Genomic DNA, 22,473 nt, shown 5'->3' with positions numbered 1-22,473 from the left:
ACAGCAATAAACACCAAGGTCAAGGACATTCAATGAGGCGATATCATTGGGCAGCTCATTTAATGTTAAGTTTAAAGGGGAGAGTAATAAGGTTATATTATTATTTTTATTTTCATCAGAAAGAAACTACTCCCTTCTACAAATAATGTATCAATTGAAATATCTGCTTAAGATAATTATTGGAATACTCTGCACGATTACAAACATCGTTACTGAGAATAAGTGCTGACTTGGAAACTAAAATCAGATTACACCAGTCAGACACATACATTTGGAAGTCTTTGGCTTGAATTTGTATATGTTTTAGCATGTTGTCTTAACCTTTTTCTCTTTCTCTAAACTTACCACTTGCATGGATTATTTTAGCTCTCCTCTCTCCGTCAATGTTTAATTCTCTTTTTAGTTGTAATGCGACCTGGTTTGGATTTAAAGCTGCTAGAGTTATCTTTCTTGTTTATGCTTCAAGCTGAGTGTCGGAGGTTACCTCCCCTTAGACCAATAAAAATGCATGTGCTTTGTTTAAAATATGATGTGTAGATCCCAAAAAATTTATTTTAACAATATGCCAGCCTCTCAGCATTCCTATACAGTCAGCTGATAAAGATGGAGTATACCAATGAAAGGTTTTAAGCATTACAGTGAATGATAACTTCCTGTTTATCGAAAGAAGCAGGAAAAATTCTGGAACTTCAATACCATTGTCAACTCAAAAATTAACTTAGCTAGCCTTTCAGCAGTCCCTGCAAATTAAAAACAAAAAAGAAAATCAGCAAATAATTAAGTTATTTAAATAAAGATAGTAACTGAAAAACCATAGCAAATAACATAGTACTACTACAATGATAATGACTAGAAAAACAAACGAAAATAACAAAGTAATACTATAATGATAATGACTAGAAAAACCAAAGCAAATAAAATTGTTTTACAATAAAGATAATGAATGGATATGCCATAAAGATAATGACTGGAAAAAAAAAATCCAAAAGAGAAATAAGCAAATTACATAAAATGAAAAAAAAAAATTTCAAACAACAAATACTATGATTTTATGTCTGGGAAAAACAAAAGAAGATAAGCAAATGACTTAGTACAAAAAAGTGGGTACTCGCATGTGTATGTATATGTAGATCTTTAGGATCGTGAAACAATTGTTGACCTTAATTTGACCTTGCTGATCAAAATGATATAACATTCATGTAGATGTGATAAAGATGGTTAGGTCAAAATGAAAGTTTCTTCAGGCTAAAGATAATTTCATGGGTCTGATAAATAATGTAGTGCTTACTTTTTACATGATGTGAAAATATGAAAACAATATAATATGCTTGATAATTTAGGGATTTGGGCTCAATAAACTTTAAGAATAGACCTCAGTTGGAAGTACTAGTTTCAAAGTAAGCTTCTAACATATAATGGGGAAAAAACTGGATTCTATGAGTGAAGATTTACACCAAGATACATAATGGAAACTCTATCAAGATCTATTGATGCAAGTTTGGAACAGGAAGTAGGTTTTAAAAGTGATGGGTAATTGACATGCGATCTGCTAGTTAACTGAAATCAAACTCCTCATCCTTATATTTGTCAGTATCTGTATAAAAGAGCATCGCTAATGGGAAATTAGCAGAAAAAAACTGAATATATGTAAATTATGTAGTAATATTGATTTTGAAAGCTGAGTATTACTGGATTTATCGTTGGTAGCATTATGTGTTATGCATGCTGATAAAGCAACCAAATTTGCAACTGAAATGAATTAGAAATAAAAGAGTTAATAAGGAGAGCTGCAATTAATTGTGGAAATATAACATGCTTTGTATCTGGTTGGTGTCTTTCTTCATTCTTCAATACCAATGAAATGTAGATAGAAAATAGTTTTTTTAACAGTGCTCTATATATAGAGAGATGTTCATATTACACAAGCCATGAAAGACCTTTCACTACTAGCTATATAGCTTATGGTGGGTAGAAAGCAACATGGTGTTATACACTGGTTAAGATGTCCTGGGAAAGAAAGCGGATGTTTGCCCTAATTGTTGTGTATCCAACTACGTGATCTATTACATGACCATGATGTAGTACTTTACAATTACACCCGACTTTTACAGTGGGGCAGAGAAGGGGGTGGTTACCTTAGAATATGGTGTGTAGTGTTGGATATTGTTTTACATTATTAGATACTATTATAAATAAATAGGATTTGCTATATACAGGAATTTGAGGGACAGTACAGCTTTTAGGATCGAAAACAGAATCTGCTATTTCCGAGACGTTAGTCAACAGAAAACTTAAAGTTGAATAATGCACTATGCACTATGCAATGGAAACTCTTAAGCATAATTTATAATGTTTGATGTTTGTTTGACACAATGAGGATGATTACTGCGTAGTGATGTGTATTGACTGGGCATATGTATGATAATGATAATGAATGAGATAATGAAGATGATGAAATGACTGATATCTGTTTACAACTTTTACATTTCAACTTTTGAAAGAGAGAAAAAAAAAAAAAAAAAAAGATATTTGATGTTTGATATTTGTTTCAGGATGGGTCAGAACTAGAGCACAATGGCAGTGGACAAGGTTTAATATTAACAGACGATGAAGACCTGATGGATGGGTCTGGTGACGATGACGATGATGATGATGACGACGATATTGAAATATCTGGATCTGGTAATGGTAAGAGCACTGCAATTTATACATAAACAGTATTTGACCCATGTCCCTAAATACACCCCTCCCCATTTTGAGACCTCAATTTCAATTGCCTGTGCATAAGACCAAGACTATTAAAACTGTATAGGTTTGCAATTATTTGGTCTCATTAAGCACCTTTTCATTTTTTTCAATTTTTAAAACGCCCTGAGCCCATTATTTTGGGTCGAATATGGTACATGTGTAGTATTGTAAACTTGTACCAAAGTTCACAGTTTTATACTAGATTGATGATCTGTCCAGTTTAAGTTCAAAGTCATCAGATGATATGGTTGATTTTAAGGGTTTATTATAAGAATTTATTGATATATGATGATTTCAGGAATCCTCGGAGAGGATACAACACAACCCCAATCAACAAGATCATTTTCAGAATGTGAACACATGCGAAATTCTGTAAAAGATCCAGATTATGCTCGTAAAACAAAGTCCTTTGTACCGAGGTGTACACTGGACGGTGACTTTGAACGGCTCCAGTGTCGAGGCGAGCCTGGTATAGATGAATGTTGGTGTGTGTTTCCCAATGGTAATCGTGTGGAGGGCACCACCATGAACGGACCAACGACACCCGATTGTCAGTTCGGTAAGTAGACTGTGCTCCCTTGTTGGAATACACCGAGTAGTTCTTCGTGTAGGTCATGTTGAAATATCTGTCAGTGTTTTTCAAACCTCCCAGATTGATACATTATATTGTATGCATAAACATAATTTGAATATTATATTGATGACAATGTTTAAAAACAAGAGCCAGATATATATAAAAAAAAAATAGAAGAATGGAAGCTTAAGACTTTCAAAGTATTGAAGAAAAAATGTTTGAGAAAAGGAAAGAGTCCATTGATACGTTTAAAAGTAAGTCTTCTTATATCTAGATTTGGTTTTCAACTTGTAAAATTGATCTAGATTTAGTTATACTGCCAGTACCGATCCAAACGTATAAAACTCAGTCAGTTACAGACAGGTTACTATATGGCTTCAATAACTAAGCCAAGTACCATTTGAAACATATGAACCAGACACTGTGACATTCAACATGGGACTACAGCGAGCAAATAACGAGCAAATAACGTTATAAAACTATTCCATTATACATTAACACAAGCCATATAGTAGACATTGGAAGCTTCCATACATTAACCAGACAAAAATGAGAATAACTACAAACTTTTAATCCCTCTCCTTCTCTCTGAAATTAATTTCAGTATCCTATGTCTGAAAGTTGTAATGGTTTCTATTTTCAGGTTCAACGATAAAAAAATGTGTATTTTTACTCCTGAAGAATAGCTGGGGTAAACTGGGAACGTATCCCCCGCGTTGTACTATTGATGGAGAATTTGAGGACATTCAGTGTTTCGAGGGAGACTGTTGGTGTGTCGACAATAATGGAAATGAACGTCACAACACACGCGTGCGATCATCCAAGACTCCAGTCTGTCAAGGTAACAGCCCTGCCTTTACCTGTCTACACAATTCTAACAGACTGCAAAGACTGATAGGGCGATAAACATAATATCCAGAAGTCATTCACAAACAGAAATAAAATAGTCTAAAACAATCAAGTCCACTTTGAAAAATGTTTAAAAAAAAAAAAAAAAAAATAATAAAATATCTTCAGTTCCAGGTCCGAAAATATTCTTTTTCCCCATTAAAGAAAAAAACAAGGGTACAACATGAGTTAGTATTGGCCAGGTAACATGAGTGTAATATGGATAATCATTAGAAAATCAATTATTATAAAGAAAATGAAGCATTATATCTAACCAAGCTAAAAACAATAATATTTTAAATGATAACGAAATCTTAGAAATTTTAAAGATTACTAGGAATGAAAAATTCTTCAATAGAATTGAATAACAAGATGATAAAAAAAGAAAGAAAAATAAGAGACCGTGGATTACGAGTTGATGTAGGAGTGGCTTATTAGAAAACTGTAGGTGATAAAACTATAATGTCACTAGGACATGTTCTGTTCTTGTGTTAACCAGAATGTTAACCTCGTAGTCTCTCTTTACCTTTCATCTTCCTCGTAATTACCTCGTCATGTATTTTATGGATTTAGGTGACTTTTTTTTCTCTCTCATTGAACTGTAGGTGGTTTGTTTTCTACAACTTTTATATATTGGTGGTTTGTCTTCATTCTTTATTTTTATATCTTAGCTGGTTTATCTTGTAGCACTGCACACATTTTGTAAATTGCACAATACAGATGTAACGGATATTCAAAAATCAATAAAGTTTGAATGTTAATTATCTACAAAAGAAATTGTGTACTGGGTATTTCTAAAACGCTTCGTGAGAAGGAAACTTTAAGCTTAGACATTGGAGATATGAGACTTGAAAGATGAAGATTAAATTATATATAGTTGGATAAGGATTAAAGTATGTGAGGTAAGAAGATTAGGAATACATAAGTTCATTAGTAATTTTTCAAATAGAATTTAATAAATATTTTAAGATTAGAATATTTTTCATATGCAAAATAATTGTTTTTCTTCCTCAAATCAGGGCCGGTACACATAGTGCAGGGTTTGAGGGACTAGATTTTCTATACTTGCTGTACTAACATCTACAGTCACTGACTTTTGAATATGGATTGCTTGCCAGACTGAAATTCAATTTTGTCCCAAGAGAGAAAAAAACCCACACATTCCAGGAATGGATTTTTAGGGTACAAATGCTTGTCTAAGTTGCACTCTTAGACAAAGGGTTTGTAGTCTTACGCCATCCTATATAGTCAATAGCATTAACGGATCCAGTATGACCTCGGGCCAAACCACACACATTTTCGTGTGTCACACGCTGTTCTCTTCTGTGGAAATGCTCAGTTTAGAGTCAATGTGATAACATGTTAAGTATATAAGTATCCAGTATATATCACAGGTTCTTAATATTGTGTGGGTGGGCCGCGGTGGCCGAGTGGTTAAGATGTCCCGACATATTACCACAAGCCCTCCACCTCTGGGATGCGGGTTCGAATCCCATGTGGGGCAGTTGCCAGGTACTGACCGCTGGCCGGTGGTTTTTCTCTCCGGGTACTCCGGCTTTCCTCCACCAACAAACCTGGCACGTCCTTACATGACCCTGGCTGTTAATAGGACGTAAAAGTAAACAAACAAACATCTTAATATTGTAAAATAAGAAAATAACATGTTAACTATGTATATGTACCTACAGATACCACAGGTCCCTATTATGGTATAAACAGTGGCCTGTTGCATTGCAAACCTTTGAAGAGATTTAGATAAAGTTTAGTTGTCTGAATCTCTTGTCTCTGTAATATCAAACATTACAATGAAAAGTTGGTATATATCTAGAAAATAAACAAAAAATGACCCTGGTGTGTCTCTGAAATATCAAACATTGAGATGAACAGTTGGTATATATCTAGAAAATAAACAAAAAATGTCCCTGGTGTGTCTCTGAAATATCAAACATTAAGATAAACAGTTGGTGTATATCTAGAAAATAAACAAAAAATGATCCTGGTGTGTCTCTGAAATATCAAACATTACAATGAAAAGTTGGTATATATCTAGAAAGTAAACAAAAAATGTTCCTGGTGTGTCTCTGAAATATCAAACATTGAGATGAACGGTTGGTATATATCTAGAAAATAAACAAAAAATGTCCCTGGTGTGTCTCTGAAATATCAAACATTAAGATGAAAAGTTGGTATATATCTAGAAAATAAACAAAAAATGTCCCTGGTGTGTCTCTGAAATATCAAACATTAAGATGAAAAGTTGGTATATATCTAGAAAATAAACAAAAAATGTCCCTGGTGTGTCTCTGAAATATCAAACATTAAGATGAAAAGTTGGTATATATCTAGAAAATAAACAAAAAATGTCCCTGGTGTGTCTCTGAAATATCAAACATTGAGATGAACAGTTGGTATATATCTAGAAAAAACAAAAAAATGTCCCTGGTGTGTCTCTGAAATATCAAACATTAAGATAAACAGTTGGTATATATCTAGAAAATAAACAAAAAATGACCCTGGTGTGTCTCTGAAATATCAAACATTGAGATGAACAGTTGGTGTATATCTAGAAAATAAACAAAAAATGTCCCTGGTGTGTCTCTGAAATATCAAACATTAAGATAAACAGTTGTAATATCTAGAAATAAACAAAAAATGTCCCTGGTGTGTCTCTGAAATATCAAACATTGAGATAAACGTGGTATATATCTAAAATAAACAAAAAATGTCCCTGGTGTGTCTCTGAAATATCAAACATTAAGATAAACAGTTGGTATATATCTAGAAAATAAACAAAAAATGACCCTGGTGTGTCTCTGAAATATCAAACATTGAGATGAACAGTTGGTGTATATCTAGAAAATAAACAAAAAATGTCCCTGGTGTGTCTCTGAAATATCAAACATTAAGATAAACAGTTGGTATATATCTAGAAAATAAACAAAAAATGTCCCTTGTGTGTCTCTGAAATATCAAACATTAAGATGAAAAGTTGGTATATATCTAGAAAATAAACAAAAAATGTCCCTGGTGTGTCTCTGAAATATCAAACATTGAGATGAACAGTTGGTATATATCTAGAAAATAAACAAAAAATGTCCCTGGTGTGTCTCTGAAATATCAAACATTAAGATAAACAGTTGGTATATATCTAGAAAATAAACAAAAAATGACCCTGGTGTGTCTCTGAAATATCAAACATTGAGATGAACAGTTGGTGTATATCTAGAAAATAAACAAAAAATGTCCCTGGTGTGTCTCTGAAATATCAAACATTAAGATAAACAGTTGGTATATATCTAGAAAATAAACAAAAAATGTCCCTGGTGTGTCTCTGAAATATCAAACATTGAGATAAACGGTTGGTATATATCTAGAAAATAAACAAAAAATGTCCCTGGTGTGTCTCTGAAATATCAAACATTAAGATAAACAGTTGGTATATATCTAGAAAATAAACAAAAAAATGACCCTGGTGTGTCTCTGAAATATCAAACATTGAGATGAACAGTTGGTGTATATCTAGAAAATAAACAAAAAATGTCCCTGGTGTGTCTCTGAAATATCAAACATTAAGATAAACAGTTGGTATATATCTAGAAAATAAACAAAAAATGTCCCTGGTGTGTCTCTGAAATATCAAACATTAAGATAAACAGTTGGTATATATCTAGAAAATAAACAAAAAATGACCCTGGTGTGTCTCTGAAATATCAAACATTGAGATGAACAGTTGGTATATATCTAGAAAATAAACAAAAAATGTCCCTGGTGTGTCTCTGAAATATCAAACATTAAGATAAACAGTTGGTATATATCTAGAAAATAAACAAAAAATGTCCCTGGTGTGTCTCTGAAATATCAAACATTACCATGAACAGTTGGTATATATCTAGAAAATAAACAAAAAATGTCCCTGGTGTAGAATACTTCAAATAATGTTGATCTATCAGAAAATCTAGTTTTTAAACCTACTTAAAACCTATTGAGCAAAGAAACATAAGGATATGTTCAGTTAATTGAAAAAAGTCTAAATTTCAGATATTGTGTTTTTGTATCAAGAGTATGGAGAAAAGGTCGCTTAAAATATGAAGGAAGTTTGTTATTGTGTAAAGGCATGATAATTACAATGACCAAATATGAATAATGTTGATCCTAATGTGTCCTGCTCGTTGTAGATAGTTCCCCTAATTATGTAACCCAGCTACATGCTGCTATACTTCTGTGTTGCCTGAAACCATCATTCAACTCCATAAGTCAACTTCATCAGCCACATCGGTTTAATTTTCAAAAGCACATGGCAAGTGATTTTTCTGTCACAATCGTTTGCGCTATGAGTTGATTTGGTGCAAATCATGAATCCTCTTGTTTTTTATCGTTAGTAGTTAACAGTTCGATGTTAATGTTGCATGTTTCCAACTCATCCGTCGCTACATGTCATGTGACCTAGGTCATGTGATTCATGATTGAGGTCAGCAACTGCATGTTAACCATTGGATGACAAGTAGAATAGATTTTTTTGGTAGATTCTTTTTTATAACTTTCACCAATGCAATGTTTTTCGGTTCTTTCAAAACCAAATCTTATCACATCTTTAATTCCATTGTTTTGTTTGAACATGAGTATTTGGATATAGAAATACCGATTTCATAACTTTCAATGGAGTTTAAGTCCTGATAAATTTTGTGATTTTAACTAGAAACAATCAAAGCTGGGATTAAAAGAGGATGTATTCTCATTGTCTTAAATGAGAATGAACCCATAGTATTGTGTACCGATGGGGATTTCTGACCAGGTGCTCCTTGTCATTAGATGGAGGGTCACATTGTTTTATAATGGGGTATATAATGGTGATATTTTGTGTATAGCGACTACAGAAAAGACAATGACAACTAAAGTCAGCACGACTCCAGCAGTGGTTACCAGCAAGCCTAAGGACAAGAAGAAACCTGGTCACGGAGTAAGTATGATATACTGATTAGTGTGATTGAGTGGTTTAGTGGTTAAATTACATACGCCTTTCACCTAGCCGGCCGGGGTTCGATCCCCGGCATGGACGTGAAAGGTTAGGGGTCACCTGCCCGATCACATGGGTTTTCTCCGGGCACTCCGGTTTCCTCCCACACTAAGATCCCTCGCGCACTTACATCCAGGCCATCGAGAGTGATTTGCATAAGTTGTATAACTTGTTTCGTAATCGATGTAAAATAAATAAAGTTTATATTTTATATTTTATTGATTAATGGGCTTGGGATAAAAAACAATTGTTTAAGAAACGGCCAACAGGTGATTCAGTATGGAATGATTTAATTTCATATTTTACACTCATTTCTATTGGTAAGATCTTTGAGGTTATTTCTCCATAGACCGAAAGTATTGTACGTCAACTATTATGACGTCATAAATACAGAATGTTTTTGGGGGAATTTTAAAAGCGGCACAGTCATTGGCCAAACTGAATTATTGGATTAGATATCAATGCGCCTCAACTCAATTTGTTTTATGGTAAAAGAAGGTAAAATCACGTAAATTTTTAAGGACGTTTCGCAACTATGAAGAATTTCCTTCCGTTTTCTGTCTATGACTTCATAACCCCAAAAGATATTGAGAACAATGCTTAAATGCTGCAAACATGGATATTTTCGCTTAATTTCCTGATTTCCATGCATTAAAAGATGCTCCACCGCTGACAAATGATTTTTTTTCACTATCAAAAACAGGAGCAGACGATTTAGTATTTTTCTTTAGTTACAAAAGTTACGTACTTTACACCATTACCACCATTGAAAAGTTTGAGCTTCTAATTTCACTTAAAGTTAAAAATATGAAAAATAGTTAATTGCATCCCGAAAAAATTCCGTGGTATTATATCCTATATGGAAGGTAGTACTGATTGCGCATGCACCAAAGGCAAAATAAATTATTTAGTATTATTTTCTGTGTTAATCAGACATATAAATACATGATTAAACACCGATTATTGTTCAAATGATGAATATGATTTATGCTCTGTTGGCGGTGGAGCATCTTTAACCTATCCCGGTGTTCTTATTTATGCGATTGATACACTTTTAGACTGTTTACAAATATTATGTGCGGGAAAAATTGTCGCAATTAAGCAACTCAGGCATAATTAGCATAAAATTCCCCCTCGCATAAATTTTCACATCTTCAGTATTAATTAATAATATAATTTTTGAAGGAATGAAAAAACTTATAATAAACTGACATGTCTATTGGTTGTAAATTTTTGGTTTGATGTCAACTTGCTTACGTAAAACTGAAAATCCTTATAAAAACGTGAATATTAGCACACTATATATATACAAATGATACTATATGCTTGTGTAACCTTGAAAAATATAGTACATCTTGTAAGATGAAGGTGAAAGGAAGCATCAATATGTTATGTGTATAATACATTCTTTATGATGTAAAATGAAGCCTGAGAATAAAAATAAAATAAAAGTAGTTTTAATGGACAGAAATTTATCTGCTCCAATGGGTGTAAACCTTGTTATTTGTGAAGTTTCTTTATGGGCTGCAGCTGTTTCGCACTTGTTCTCTCACTGTTTCCAAAAAGATTTTAGTTCAAAATAATTTCTAAATCGTGTCTCATAAATCACTAAAAAGTTCCCCTATCATGACCAAATCACTAACACCATGCTCTTTAAAGTTATATTGAAAATACCTACAAAATGACAAAAGCACGTTTATACGCATGTAAATAAATACTTGCGTGTTCTGTAAATATGAATACGTTTGTTAATTTACCTATAATATTTAAAAGGTTAAAAATAGATTTTGGTATTGGGAAAAAACATATCTGCTAAAAGGTTAATTCATGAGGAATTTTCCAGTCATGTGAAAAAACCTAAAAATGATAATTGTTTCTGTTTTGTTTTTCAGTATGAATTGGATACAGATCCCCCAGTAATCATTGATTATATTGATCCGGAATGTAAGTACAGCAGGATCCGCAGACGGCAGGAACATGTATGGGCCGAGAACAGGGAAGGGTTGGGACAGTGAGATGGAGTGGTGGGGATAGAGAGTGTAGGGCGAGAGCCAGGGAGGGTGAGGACAGGGACATGGAGGGGTGGGGATAGAGAGTGTAGGGCGAGAGCCAGGGAGGGTGAGGACATGGAGGAGTAGGGACAGGATGGGATGTTGACAGAGGGGCAGAGGGACAGGGAGAGATACAGTGAAGGACTTGGATGGGACGATAGGGTCAGTGAAGGACTTGGATGGGGGCGATAGGGTCAGTGGATGAAGAAATGGATGGCTTTATTTTGGATTGTTGAGATTTTTTTCTGGATTTGGGACGAAAAGATAAAAGCTGTTATTCAGATGTGAACAACAATTTTTTTATCCGAGTTAAAATTTTGCCTTTGTATTAAAAAAACAAAAATAAGTATTTATTATACCATTCATTATTAATCTAAAAATTTAACACTGAATATTACATTTTAAAGAAATACAAATAAAAAACCACTAACATTTATTTATAAAAACACAAAACCTGATTGTTCACTAATAATTTTGATGTTGATGGATACACAGTGTGGGTATCAATAACCGAGTGTTACGGATGTGTAAACTAACAGCCACAGAAATAGTAGTTATTTATAGCTAACAAATAGTAATAGGTCACAGCAATAAACACCAAGGTCAAGGACTTTCAATGATGGCGTTATCTGATGGCAGATATTTTATGTTACATCAGAAAGAAACTACTCCCTTCTACAAATAATGTAACAATTGATATCTGCTTAAGATAATTATTGGAATACTCTGCACGATTACAACTCGTTACTGAGAATAAGTGCTGACTTGGAAACTAAAATCAGATTACCAGTCAGACACATACATTGAAGTCTTTGGCCTTGAATTTTGTATATGTTTTAGCATGTTGTCTTAACCTTTTCTCTTTCTCTACTTACCACTTGCATGGATTATTTTAGCTCTCCTCTCTCCGTCAATGTTTAATTCTCTTTTTAGTTGTAATGCGACTGGTTTGGATTTAAAGCTGCTAGAGTTATCTTTCTTGTTTATGCTTCAAGCTGAGTGTCGGAGTTACCTCCCTTAGACCAATAAAAATCATGTGCTTTGTTAACATATGATGTGTAGATCAAAATTATTTTAACAATTGCAAAATTTCTTTCAATTGATCAATTCTTTAATTTTTCTGCTTTGAAACTTGAATAATTAAAAGCTAGTATTTCTCTAAAAGTACTCTTAGGATAGACAACTAAAATGTATGTGAATTAAAAAAGAGTCCAATATCATAATCAATAAGTATTGGGCTAAAACAGCGGTGGTAACAAATTACCAATCCTCAGTATAATACAGAGAAAAATAAATAATTTCTCTTCATGTAATAAGATTAGAGGTTTAAACAAATCCTTTACAGGTAAACTGCATTACAGTGAATGAGAACTTCCTGTTTATCAAAACCTCTCTGTACACTGAATAGACTCACTAAATGTGTGTGTGCCGTTTAAATTACACTGAAATATATACATCATTTTGACCTAACAACTTCGATAACAAGTGTTTAACTTTAAAAAAATGTAAAATATCACAAAATACACCCTGCTGTGCTTTATAATTTGTCTAATGTCATGAATACTGTTTATAGTTGTTTCTACACGGGCCCCAGACCTTGAAGCCACACCCAAGCCAAAGGACATTGTAGTGGATCCCATTGAGCCCCAGGAACCTGAAGAAGAAGATAATCTAACTAGCGGCAGCCAGTCACATGAGAGCGAAAGTGAAATGAAATTTCTGGCAAAACCATTTGTTATGGGAGGTAAGTTTCTTTCTCGTTTTTCTGTTATCTTCATTTCAACGTACCTCTTACATGATCCAGATGGAGATCCATCATGCTCCCTGATTCATGCTCTTCGACTCCATATTAAAAGCAAACAATTTCATATCATGGATTTTACCTTGATAACTAATTAATCTCACTACAATTTACTTTACTGTAGACTTCCTGCATAAGCTTTGTCCCTAAATATTGCTCAGGACTGTTTATTTAATGTCAGCCATGTTAGCTGATTTTTTTTTTTTTTTTTTTAATTTTTCAAAAAATTTTCAAAATTGAATTTTACATTCAACTTAACACATGTTAGATGTTGATGCTGATCATTTCTACACACTAACCATTCTCGTTTCAGCTGTGATAGCCGGAGCCGTGGTTGGTTTGTTAGGGGCTATTCTATTGGTTATGTTCATTGTATATCGTATGCGAAAGAAGGACGAAGGCAGCTACGCTTTAGAGGAACAGAAATTCACAAACTATTCCTACATGAAGGCACCAGAGAAAGAGTTTTACGCGTGAGCAGAGATCAGAAAGGAGGTGGACTCTGGCTTACATCTCCATTTTGGAAGGAAATAGATATAAAACTTGCACCAATCTGGAACAACCTTTTAAGCTCCTAACAGATATCATGTCATTTTTCGTGAAGAAAATGTCAAAAGGAATGCAAAATATTTTTCAGAGTTTTGTATTTCAATGCAATATGTAGACCAATTTAATCTTGTTAATAAGCCCAGTCTATCCATGATGAAACTCTCTTGAGGAGCAGCGTTGGTGCCGCTGTCGGCAAAGGTGTCCTGGGGAATTCAAGTAACTGTTGATAAGTGTTAGCGGGAACACATGCTGGGAGGGCAGGGTGGGAAGACTTGTTCTTACAAGATTTTATTTTTTTATACTGTAATCAATTTTTGACACCTTTTTATTTGTATATTTATTATTAGTATGATATTCAAATCATATAGAAAGCCAGCTAAAGTGTCATACAGGCTTTGACTTGAGAGCTGACAGTGATTCTCATATGCACATCCACCGGCCGGAACAAAGACAAATTGGAACGTCATTGTTGACTTTAATATGCCATTAAGCAGTGAGGCTATTTAGAAATCATAGTAACACTGTACATACATGTATAGATATATTTCACTAATATCAGATTTCACTTGACATGTTTCTGAGTGTTTTCATTTGCTACACATTGAGGATCTGAATTGTGTAGAAAACACATCATGCACTCCTTTTTGAATCAATTCTTTCATTATCGTGTAGCATAACTTGATTATTTTCATAATGAAATGATTAATTTCTAAATTTTCCATTTCAATTTATATCTAAAGTAAATCAACACCCATGTTGTGTATCGCAACAAAAAATAAAGTATTTATGGATCGTCATATTTGATAATTAGTATCAATAAATTTGAACAAATACAGAATCTTTTTACATGTAATAATTGTCATGTAGAACTTGAGGATGGTGATTACTTCCCTTGTTCTACAGTATCTGCTCTTGGAATAGTTATTGATTGTGACGTCATTAGTTTCTTCTCATCAATATACTGTTCGATACTCTGAAAAATAGGTGTCAGAACTATTAATTCTACTCGCAAGAAAAGATTATTATTTGTATTGCAAAAAGATGGAATATAATCTTAGTTTCTTGTTGATTGTATTTATGTTACTCTTTTTCAACAGAAAAAAAATTGATTTGATATCATTTGTACATGTCACTGCATGTAAATTGACTACACAAAAAGTGTCCTGTCATTTTGTCTTTAAATTCAGGGAGAAATGATTATTATGTTGTATCACTATTTGTTTGTATGTGATTGTGTCGAGAAACGAGTGCTAGAAAGCAATGTGGTACAATTTACACTAAATAGGACTCAGAAGTGTTGCTTATCCACAGTCTCGTTAACTGATTCAATTACAGATACATTTTTTAAACAGGGAAATTTTAGAAAGTCAAAATATTTTGTTGTAGATAATTTTGGCCAATAGTCTTGTATATAAGATGAATACTGTATTTTTTTGGCCGTATTTTGTTGATTGCTGAAATTTATCTCCACCTGATTTTCTTATGCATTTGTCCAAATTTTATATTGGAGACTAGTTGGTAAATATTGTTGTACTGCTTCTATTGCACAAAAACGTGTGCAAATATTTTAGTGGATTATTTTAATTAGTCACGAATGAAATTATATATGTAGTATAAAATCATAGTAATGAACCTAATGTTTTAATTCAATGTTCAACGAGTTGGAAATCTCTAATAGAAATGGAAGAATATTGAATAGTAAGTGTAATATCGAAATATTATCCTGACATTTTTGTTCTGTCACTACAACAAGGTGACGAGAAGATGTCTAACCCAGACCCGACACATTATCCTATGTAAATACTAGACTACAAACTACAGGTAGAATGTTTCCATGTCAACTCATTATGTTGTATAATTTATGATCATCCAACAGACTAATCAAATATATCGTTATAAAGGCACATGGTCATGTATATTCTTAATTTGGTTGACGACATTCCATTGACCTTGGTAGTATTGACCTTGGATTTGGTTTTATCAATATTCTAACTTTTGTAAGAAATTTTTAAGATATTTGTATTCCTGATACTTAGGTATTTGAGTCAAGAAAAAAACAACGGAACAAGTTTTAAAGATAAGGCATATTTAAATGACGAGTAGAAAATTATTCTTTTGTCCCGAATTTTTATGATAATATTGTTTTTCTAACAATGTTTAAATTGTGTAAGCTTTAATGTGAAATTGCATAATTTCAGACAAAAAGCTAACGCTTTCTGGTACCCGTGACCAGGCCTTAATTGAACGAGTGTACTAGAATATCTCCATGTTTATCGTAACTACACACACACATATTTTCATGTCACATTATCTCGTGTAGAGAGTTTATCAATACAGTTTTTATGAGCGTATACTTATCATATGCTTGATTTAAAAATATTTTCATTTCATTTCATGCATCAGAAAATGTGAGATTTCGTAAATGTGAGAATGTGAAAGAAAATGTACTAAAATAGTTGTTGGCATGACAACAAAGATTGTTTTTTTTTAATTTCTTTAACAATTATAAAGTTTCTTAATCATGTGTTTAGTATAACATCTGTGTTTATGAAACAAAAACGTCACTAATGGATGTCGGTTCTTGAAGAGTTATCAACATGCCAAACTTTGTTAATTTTGAAGACTTTGATCTAAATCGATACTACAACATGAATTGATCTAATTAAAATTATCATTCCATGCCTTTTAATTTGATAAAATCATCGATAATAGAAAGTTGACCATTTTTCGGTCCTTGTGAGGTTGTAAAGACTAGTAATGTAGGATACGACTTTTTTTGTACAAGACCCTTCCTTTTTATTATCTTATCGTGTCTCATTTAATAAGTTTTATCCTTTTAAATTTGTGCCAGTACATTAACAGTTATTGGAAGAAAGGTTTTAAACATTTTTCTATTCATAGTCACCCCTTTTTATCTCAATGGAACCGCTTGAGGTTTTTACAAGGTCGTGCCATTGAGACATATAAGGGTAGGCAAAGTCTTCCTATAATTGTCTATTTATTAACATATTGTGTTGTCTTTGTCTATCACCTATTCCTTGTATGTATGTCTTTCTTATAGATGTACCATTGTCACCCCTAAAATATCCCGGCCTGCTCGTGCGATAGACAGACGGCTCGCCGGATTCCTTATGGAAGATGTGATAATGATAATCTACATTTAAGACATTGCCTTCCTTCCTAAAGCATTAAAATTTTTACCGTTTAAACGTATGTATATCTGTTTTAAATTTAAAAACGGTAGTATACACAACAACAAAAATGTTTCATTACCAATAACTTCGCTTGCACATTGTCATTGCTAATATAAGGATGCCACTTTGATGTATGTTGAAGGTAAAGGTTGACAACAAATTGTCTTTGGGGAAGGGGCGGGGGCTGAATCTCATGAGATAACATAAAGAAAATCTGAACAACACAAAATACATTTAACAGTACCTTTGATGATTTGATCAAGACGAAAGGTACCAGAATAAATGTTTATAAGTCTAGTTTTGAACGATGACTATTCAGACATGGATGTACTCTCTGTACTCAGGAAGCAAGAAAAGACGAAAACTTGTATGAATTGTTTCTCTTTTTGACTCATTCTTAACGTCGGCTGGACTTTTGAGGTCATCTGCACTCTTAATTAATGGAATACAATTCCTTGTTCAATTTTGGCTGTATAATTTCCCTTGGGCAATATATGTCAGAAGATATATTTACTAATTGTTATAATGATTAAAATAAATTCTATAATGTTTCTTTCCTGATATCTTATGAAAAAAGCTTTTGTCCAAAACCGTCCAAGAGATTTATAGCCATAGATGAATTAAGCAAACTACTCGTTCATGAATGTTGCAGCTCAGGTGCCTGTGTATAATGACAACTATCCTTGTCTGCGGGAACACTTGTTACTTGTTGAAAGACGTATTTGAATATTAATTGTGAAGTTTCTGAAATTAATATAAGCCATACTTTTTCTGTGGAGAGCTTTGTCTACATAATGTGACCAGACACATACAAGACCAGACTCGGTTAGTTTTGGTACTGCTGGGATAGACCCACAGACAAGGATAGCTGTCAGACTGGCTCAACTCTCTGTTCTAGCAAAACTGCTGTGCCCTGTCTACATGTTGTCAATTCCTCTCCTCCTCCTCTAATATTACATTTGAATTGTGCTTGACCTATTATCAGCATTTGATAACTGTTGTGTCATCAGCTACTTCCATCATGTACCTAATCATCCTGTAATATTATTGTTATTATGACAAACATTTTCATTTTGACTAATGTGAGTGTCGATCTGTGAATATAAGAATGTTTCTGATTTTGATGTCCATAGTACATTTGTAGTTACAGAAAAAATAAAATATATATATACAAACATTTGTAATTTGTTTTGTTTTATAAGTTCATAAGGTCGAGGACTATTTGACCCCTGCGAGACTGAATTGACCCCTGCGAGACTGAATAGGCGACAAGGTCACGGCTGTATATCTGTCATTCAATTTAATTTGGTTTGAATAACGTAACGTCAATTTAACACTAACATAACAATGTCGTTTAAGGATGTGTCGTGTTTTAATGACAGAGGAAAAGTATTATGTTTGGCTATTTATTTCAACGGCACTTGATAAACAAATATCAAATAGTACAGATTTTGAAATAAAAACCATAATCATGAAACATTCCTGAAATATTTATCAATACGACGGATTCGACGTTCACACTATTATTATGAAAAGAAACATTAAAGATAACAGCAAGCTCTTTTGGAAATGTGTCGGAGAAAAAACACGAACAAGAATGTCTAACCAACGTGGTAAAAGCGGATGGTACTAACACCACTAGCCACTATGATACCGCCAACGAGCTGTATAACTACTTTGGATCAGTCTTTATCCCACCAGAAAGTGAAGATCCACAACACTTCCAAGAGAGACCATATCAAACAGAACTTGATGATATCGAATTCGACGGGAATCTAATTGAAAAATCTATAAAGAAATTAAGCCCTAATAAATCTCCAGGGCCTGACATCTTCCATCCTAAACTTCTTGTTGAAACTTCAAATGAAATATCACAACCCTTGGAAATTATATTCAGGAGATTTTTAGACGAAGGAAAAATTCCAGACGACTGGCGAATTGCAAATGTGACTCCTTTATATAAGAGTGGGAATCACAATAAAGTGAAGAACTACCGTCCAATAAGTCTGACTTCAATCCCAGGCAAAATTCTCCAAAGAATCATTAGGGACAAGCTCGAAGATCATATGGACAGGAATCATCTCTTCACAGAACATCAACATGCTTCAGATCTGGCAAATCCTGTACTACCAATCTATTGGAGGTCCTTGAACACTGGGCAGAAGCCATAGACAAAGGGAGTAATGTCGATTCAATTTATATTGACTTCAGTAAAGCTTTTGATAAAGTCCCTCACAAACATCTACTTAAAAAAAACTAAAGGGTTACGGTATCATTGAAAAATACTGAAGTGGATAGAAGACTTCTTATCCAACCTACAACAACGAGTTGTTATTCATGGTGAAACTTCTGGACTAGTAGATGTGACTAGTGGTGTACCACAAGGTAGTGTCTTAGGTCTTGTTCTATTTCTGATATATATATATCAATGACCTACCCAAGTAGTCCAACATAGCACAATAAAACTATTTGCTGACAACTCTAATTTTTTTAGAAACAACAATAGCCCTACCGAGTCTCAAGAACTTCAAGCCGACATAGACAGTGTAGTGCAAAAGAACACTAAAAAATGCAAACACCTCAATATAGATAATCTAGAACAAGACACACATTATTCCTTCCCACAAAATGAACAAATAGAGAAGGTACAGTGTGAGAAAGATTTAGGTGTACTTTTCGACAACAAACTTAAATTTAGTCAGCTTGTTAGTCAAGCAGTTAACAAAGGAAATTGCATACTGGGGCTAATATTCAGGACATTTGTCTATATAGATATAACTATGTTCTTAACCCTATACAAAAGCCTAATTAGACCCAACTTAGAATATGCAACCTAGGTATGGTTTCCACTGCTAAGAAAAGATCAGATCGGTCTTGAAAACGTCCAACGAAGAGCCACTAAAAGAGTTCATTCTATTGAAAATCTACCATTCAAGACTTAAAAAGTTGGGACTTCCCACCTTAGAATATAGAGATAAAAGGAACGATGTTATCGAAGTCTATAGAATTCTGAATGGAATAGATAAACTAGATAAAGACAGGTTATTTACAATGTCTTCAGCTAGTACTAAAGGTAATATTTTAAAACTCTTTAAGAAACAAAGCAGGACTAAAGTTACACAAAGTATATTTAGTCGGCGAGTGGTAGATTCGTGGAACTCCCTTCCAAACTTCGTAGTTGAAGCCCCTACTCTAAACTCGTTTAAAAACCGACTGAACACTCACTGGAATTCAGTACCATGCAGGTTTTACCCCAGATTTATTATGGCACAACCGGACAACAACAACTTAGTAAATGAACAAAACGCGCCACAACTAGCTGGAACCAGCTAACTACGGTGTCTAAGAAGAGGTAACAGAGGTAATTTGGATTGGTTAAAGCTATATGTGCCGTGTTTTTCATAGTCACGAATCAAGAAGAGCTTTTAATATGTTATTCCAAAAGTTACCAACATTTTGAGAATTACAATACTTTCAATGCATTGGTTTTAATTTTACAACTACAAAAAAGAGCTGAAAATTATTTTCGGCAGTTCTTCAGTGTAGTGAAATGAGTACATACGGTCAGACCATGAAGCCATATTGTTGTTTCCAATTTCATTGCACATTTATACAGTATCATAAGTGATTTCTGAAGGTATGTTTCCATCTAAATATGTATAAGGCATAAAAAACAAGAATTTAACAGTGCATAACCTATTTGTTCTTACTAACGTTTATAAGGCATTATATATGTTTGTCTGTCCATTTGAATGATTTTCACAGCTTTATTCATTAAAACTTATGGTTTTAAATAGATAATTCAAGAAAAAGTAACATGTCCAAATTTTCGGCCAGTTACGGCACATTTAACTTTAAACAAGATAAGTCTTAAGCCAGCTGATAAACCAACAGCAAACCGGGCCAAAACCTTCGCTTGATAACTGTCTAGAGTCGGATATGGATGGGAACAAAGCATACTATTGGTAAATGAAGTTATGAATTACTTCTCTGTAGCTATCTCATATTGGTCAACATAAATATTACTAATAGCTTCCAATAAATGATGAATGAACAACTGTAAGCGGAGAGAAAATTTCGCCAAAGAAGGTTTCCCTTATGATATTTGTTTATTTTTGATAGTAAGAAACTAAAAAGGTTGTTTTAAAGATGCTCCACCGCTGACAAATGGTATTTTTTCACTATCCAAAACAGGAGCAGACGATTTAATATTTTTCTTCAGTTACAAAAGTTACTTACTTTACACTATTTCCACCATTGAAGAGTTTGAGCTTATAATTTTACTATAAGTTAAAAATATGAAAAATAATTAATTGCATCCGAAAAAAATCCGTGGTACTATATCTAATATGGAATAAGAAGTAATGATCGCGCATGCACTAAAGGCGAAAAAATTATATTTTGTGTGTTAATTAGGCATATATATATATACACGATTAAACACCAATTATTGTTCAAATAATGAATATCATTTATGCTCTGTCGGCGGTGGAGCATCTTTACATCTTTAATTCCTTCCATTTTATTCGCGGAAATAAATTTAAGGTTTTAGATATGTTGTTTGACTATATATCATTTCTTAGGTATATTTAAACATAACTAAGCTGCTAAAAAGTGTATATGCATCATGCCTACCTTATATATTGCGTAGATTGTTGTGTTGGTTGCAAATTTTGGCAAAATATGTAAATTTCAGTTAAGTAAGTCTATAGGGTTCGGTACATATATCTTTAACCAAATAACCATGTCATTATGTTTTCTAGTGTTTAGGCTAGCATGTACTAGGACTCGACTTTACAAAAGGCATACACATCGAGTCTATTTTTGACCAGGCCCCGATTTCTCGAAACTTCAGTGTAGACTTAGGTCAAAACTTAAGTTTTTCTCCTTATGTAACTTATATGAAAATTTATGACTTTAGTCAGTTTTTGACTTAAGTTAGTTTCGAGAAATTTTTGACTTAAGTTAGTTTCGAGAAATCGGAGCCTTGTCAAGAAATGGCGGCTGTAGATTATATGATGCAAATACAACATATAGGAAGGCATTTCGATCATCTTAAATATTTATATTACATACTTTTAGAAACACTAAACATGAAACGAAGACTAGTTTTGAGAAAGAAAAAAAAACACATTAAAAACATTGTTCCCACTATGTTCAGATGTCATTATAGTATTGATTTATAGTATTGATATTCTATGTTCATTGGTATCAATTTGGATGTCCCATATATGCCAGATCTAGCCGCCATTTGGATGAAAATGTAAAAAAAAAGGATTCGATGTTTATGCTTTAAGTCGAACCCGGTCAAACAAGCACTCCAAAACTAGTAAACATAGCGGCATGGTTATTTGGCGACAAAAATATGTGCTGAACCATGTAGACTTACTAAATTAAAACTGAAATGTACATTTTTTTTGCATATTTTACCAAATTTTACAAACAAATCACTCTACGAGTCAACAGTGTTATCTAAGGTTAAAATGGAAGCAGACACTTTTTAGCAACTGTATGTTCAAGTAAACCTTGTAAGCGATATATAGGCATACAAAATACTAGTTTAAACGGGGTCTTAAACTTTAAGCGCTAATATAACAGATTTATAACGAAAGGTAACTAGTTATACACTGCATTTCATTGGTATCCAAAGAAAT

General features: G+C 33.3%; 1 protein-coding gene across 1 annotated transcript; it reads left to right on the top strand.

Annotated features, from left to right (window-relative positions):
* Nucleotides 1-1,465: 1,465 nt before the first annotated feature.
* On the top strand, nt 1,466-17,996 carry LOC138308691 (syndecan-1-like). Its single transcript, XM_069249723.1, has 8 exons — nt 1,466-1,510; nt 2,553-2,688; nt 3,047-3,307; nt 3,966-4,163; nt 9,076-9,167; nt 11,117-11,168; nt 12,849-13,019; nt 13,390-17,996. Exons 1-8 carry the CDS (start codon nt 1,466-1,468, stop codon nt 13,551-13,553), a joined length of 1,119 nt encoding a protein of 372 aa, XP_069105824.1. The 3' UTR covers nt 13,554-17,996.
* The last annotated feature ends 4,477 nt before the right edge of the window (nt 17,997-22,473 follow it).

The sequence above is a fragment of the Argopecten irradians genome, chromosome 15 (genome assembly GCF_041381155.1).
Source record: "Argopecten irradians isolate NY chromosome 15, Ai_NY, whole genome shotgun sequence".
NCBI classification, from domain to species: Eukaryota; Metazoa; Mollusca; class Bivalvia; order Pectinida; family Pectinidae; genus Argopecten; species Argopecten irradians.
Note: the sequence above shows the minus strand (reverse complement) of the source record. Positions and strands in the feature narration are given on the sequence as shown.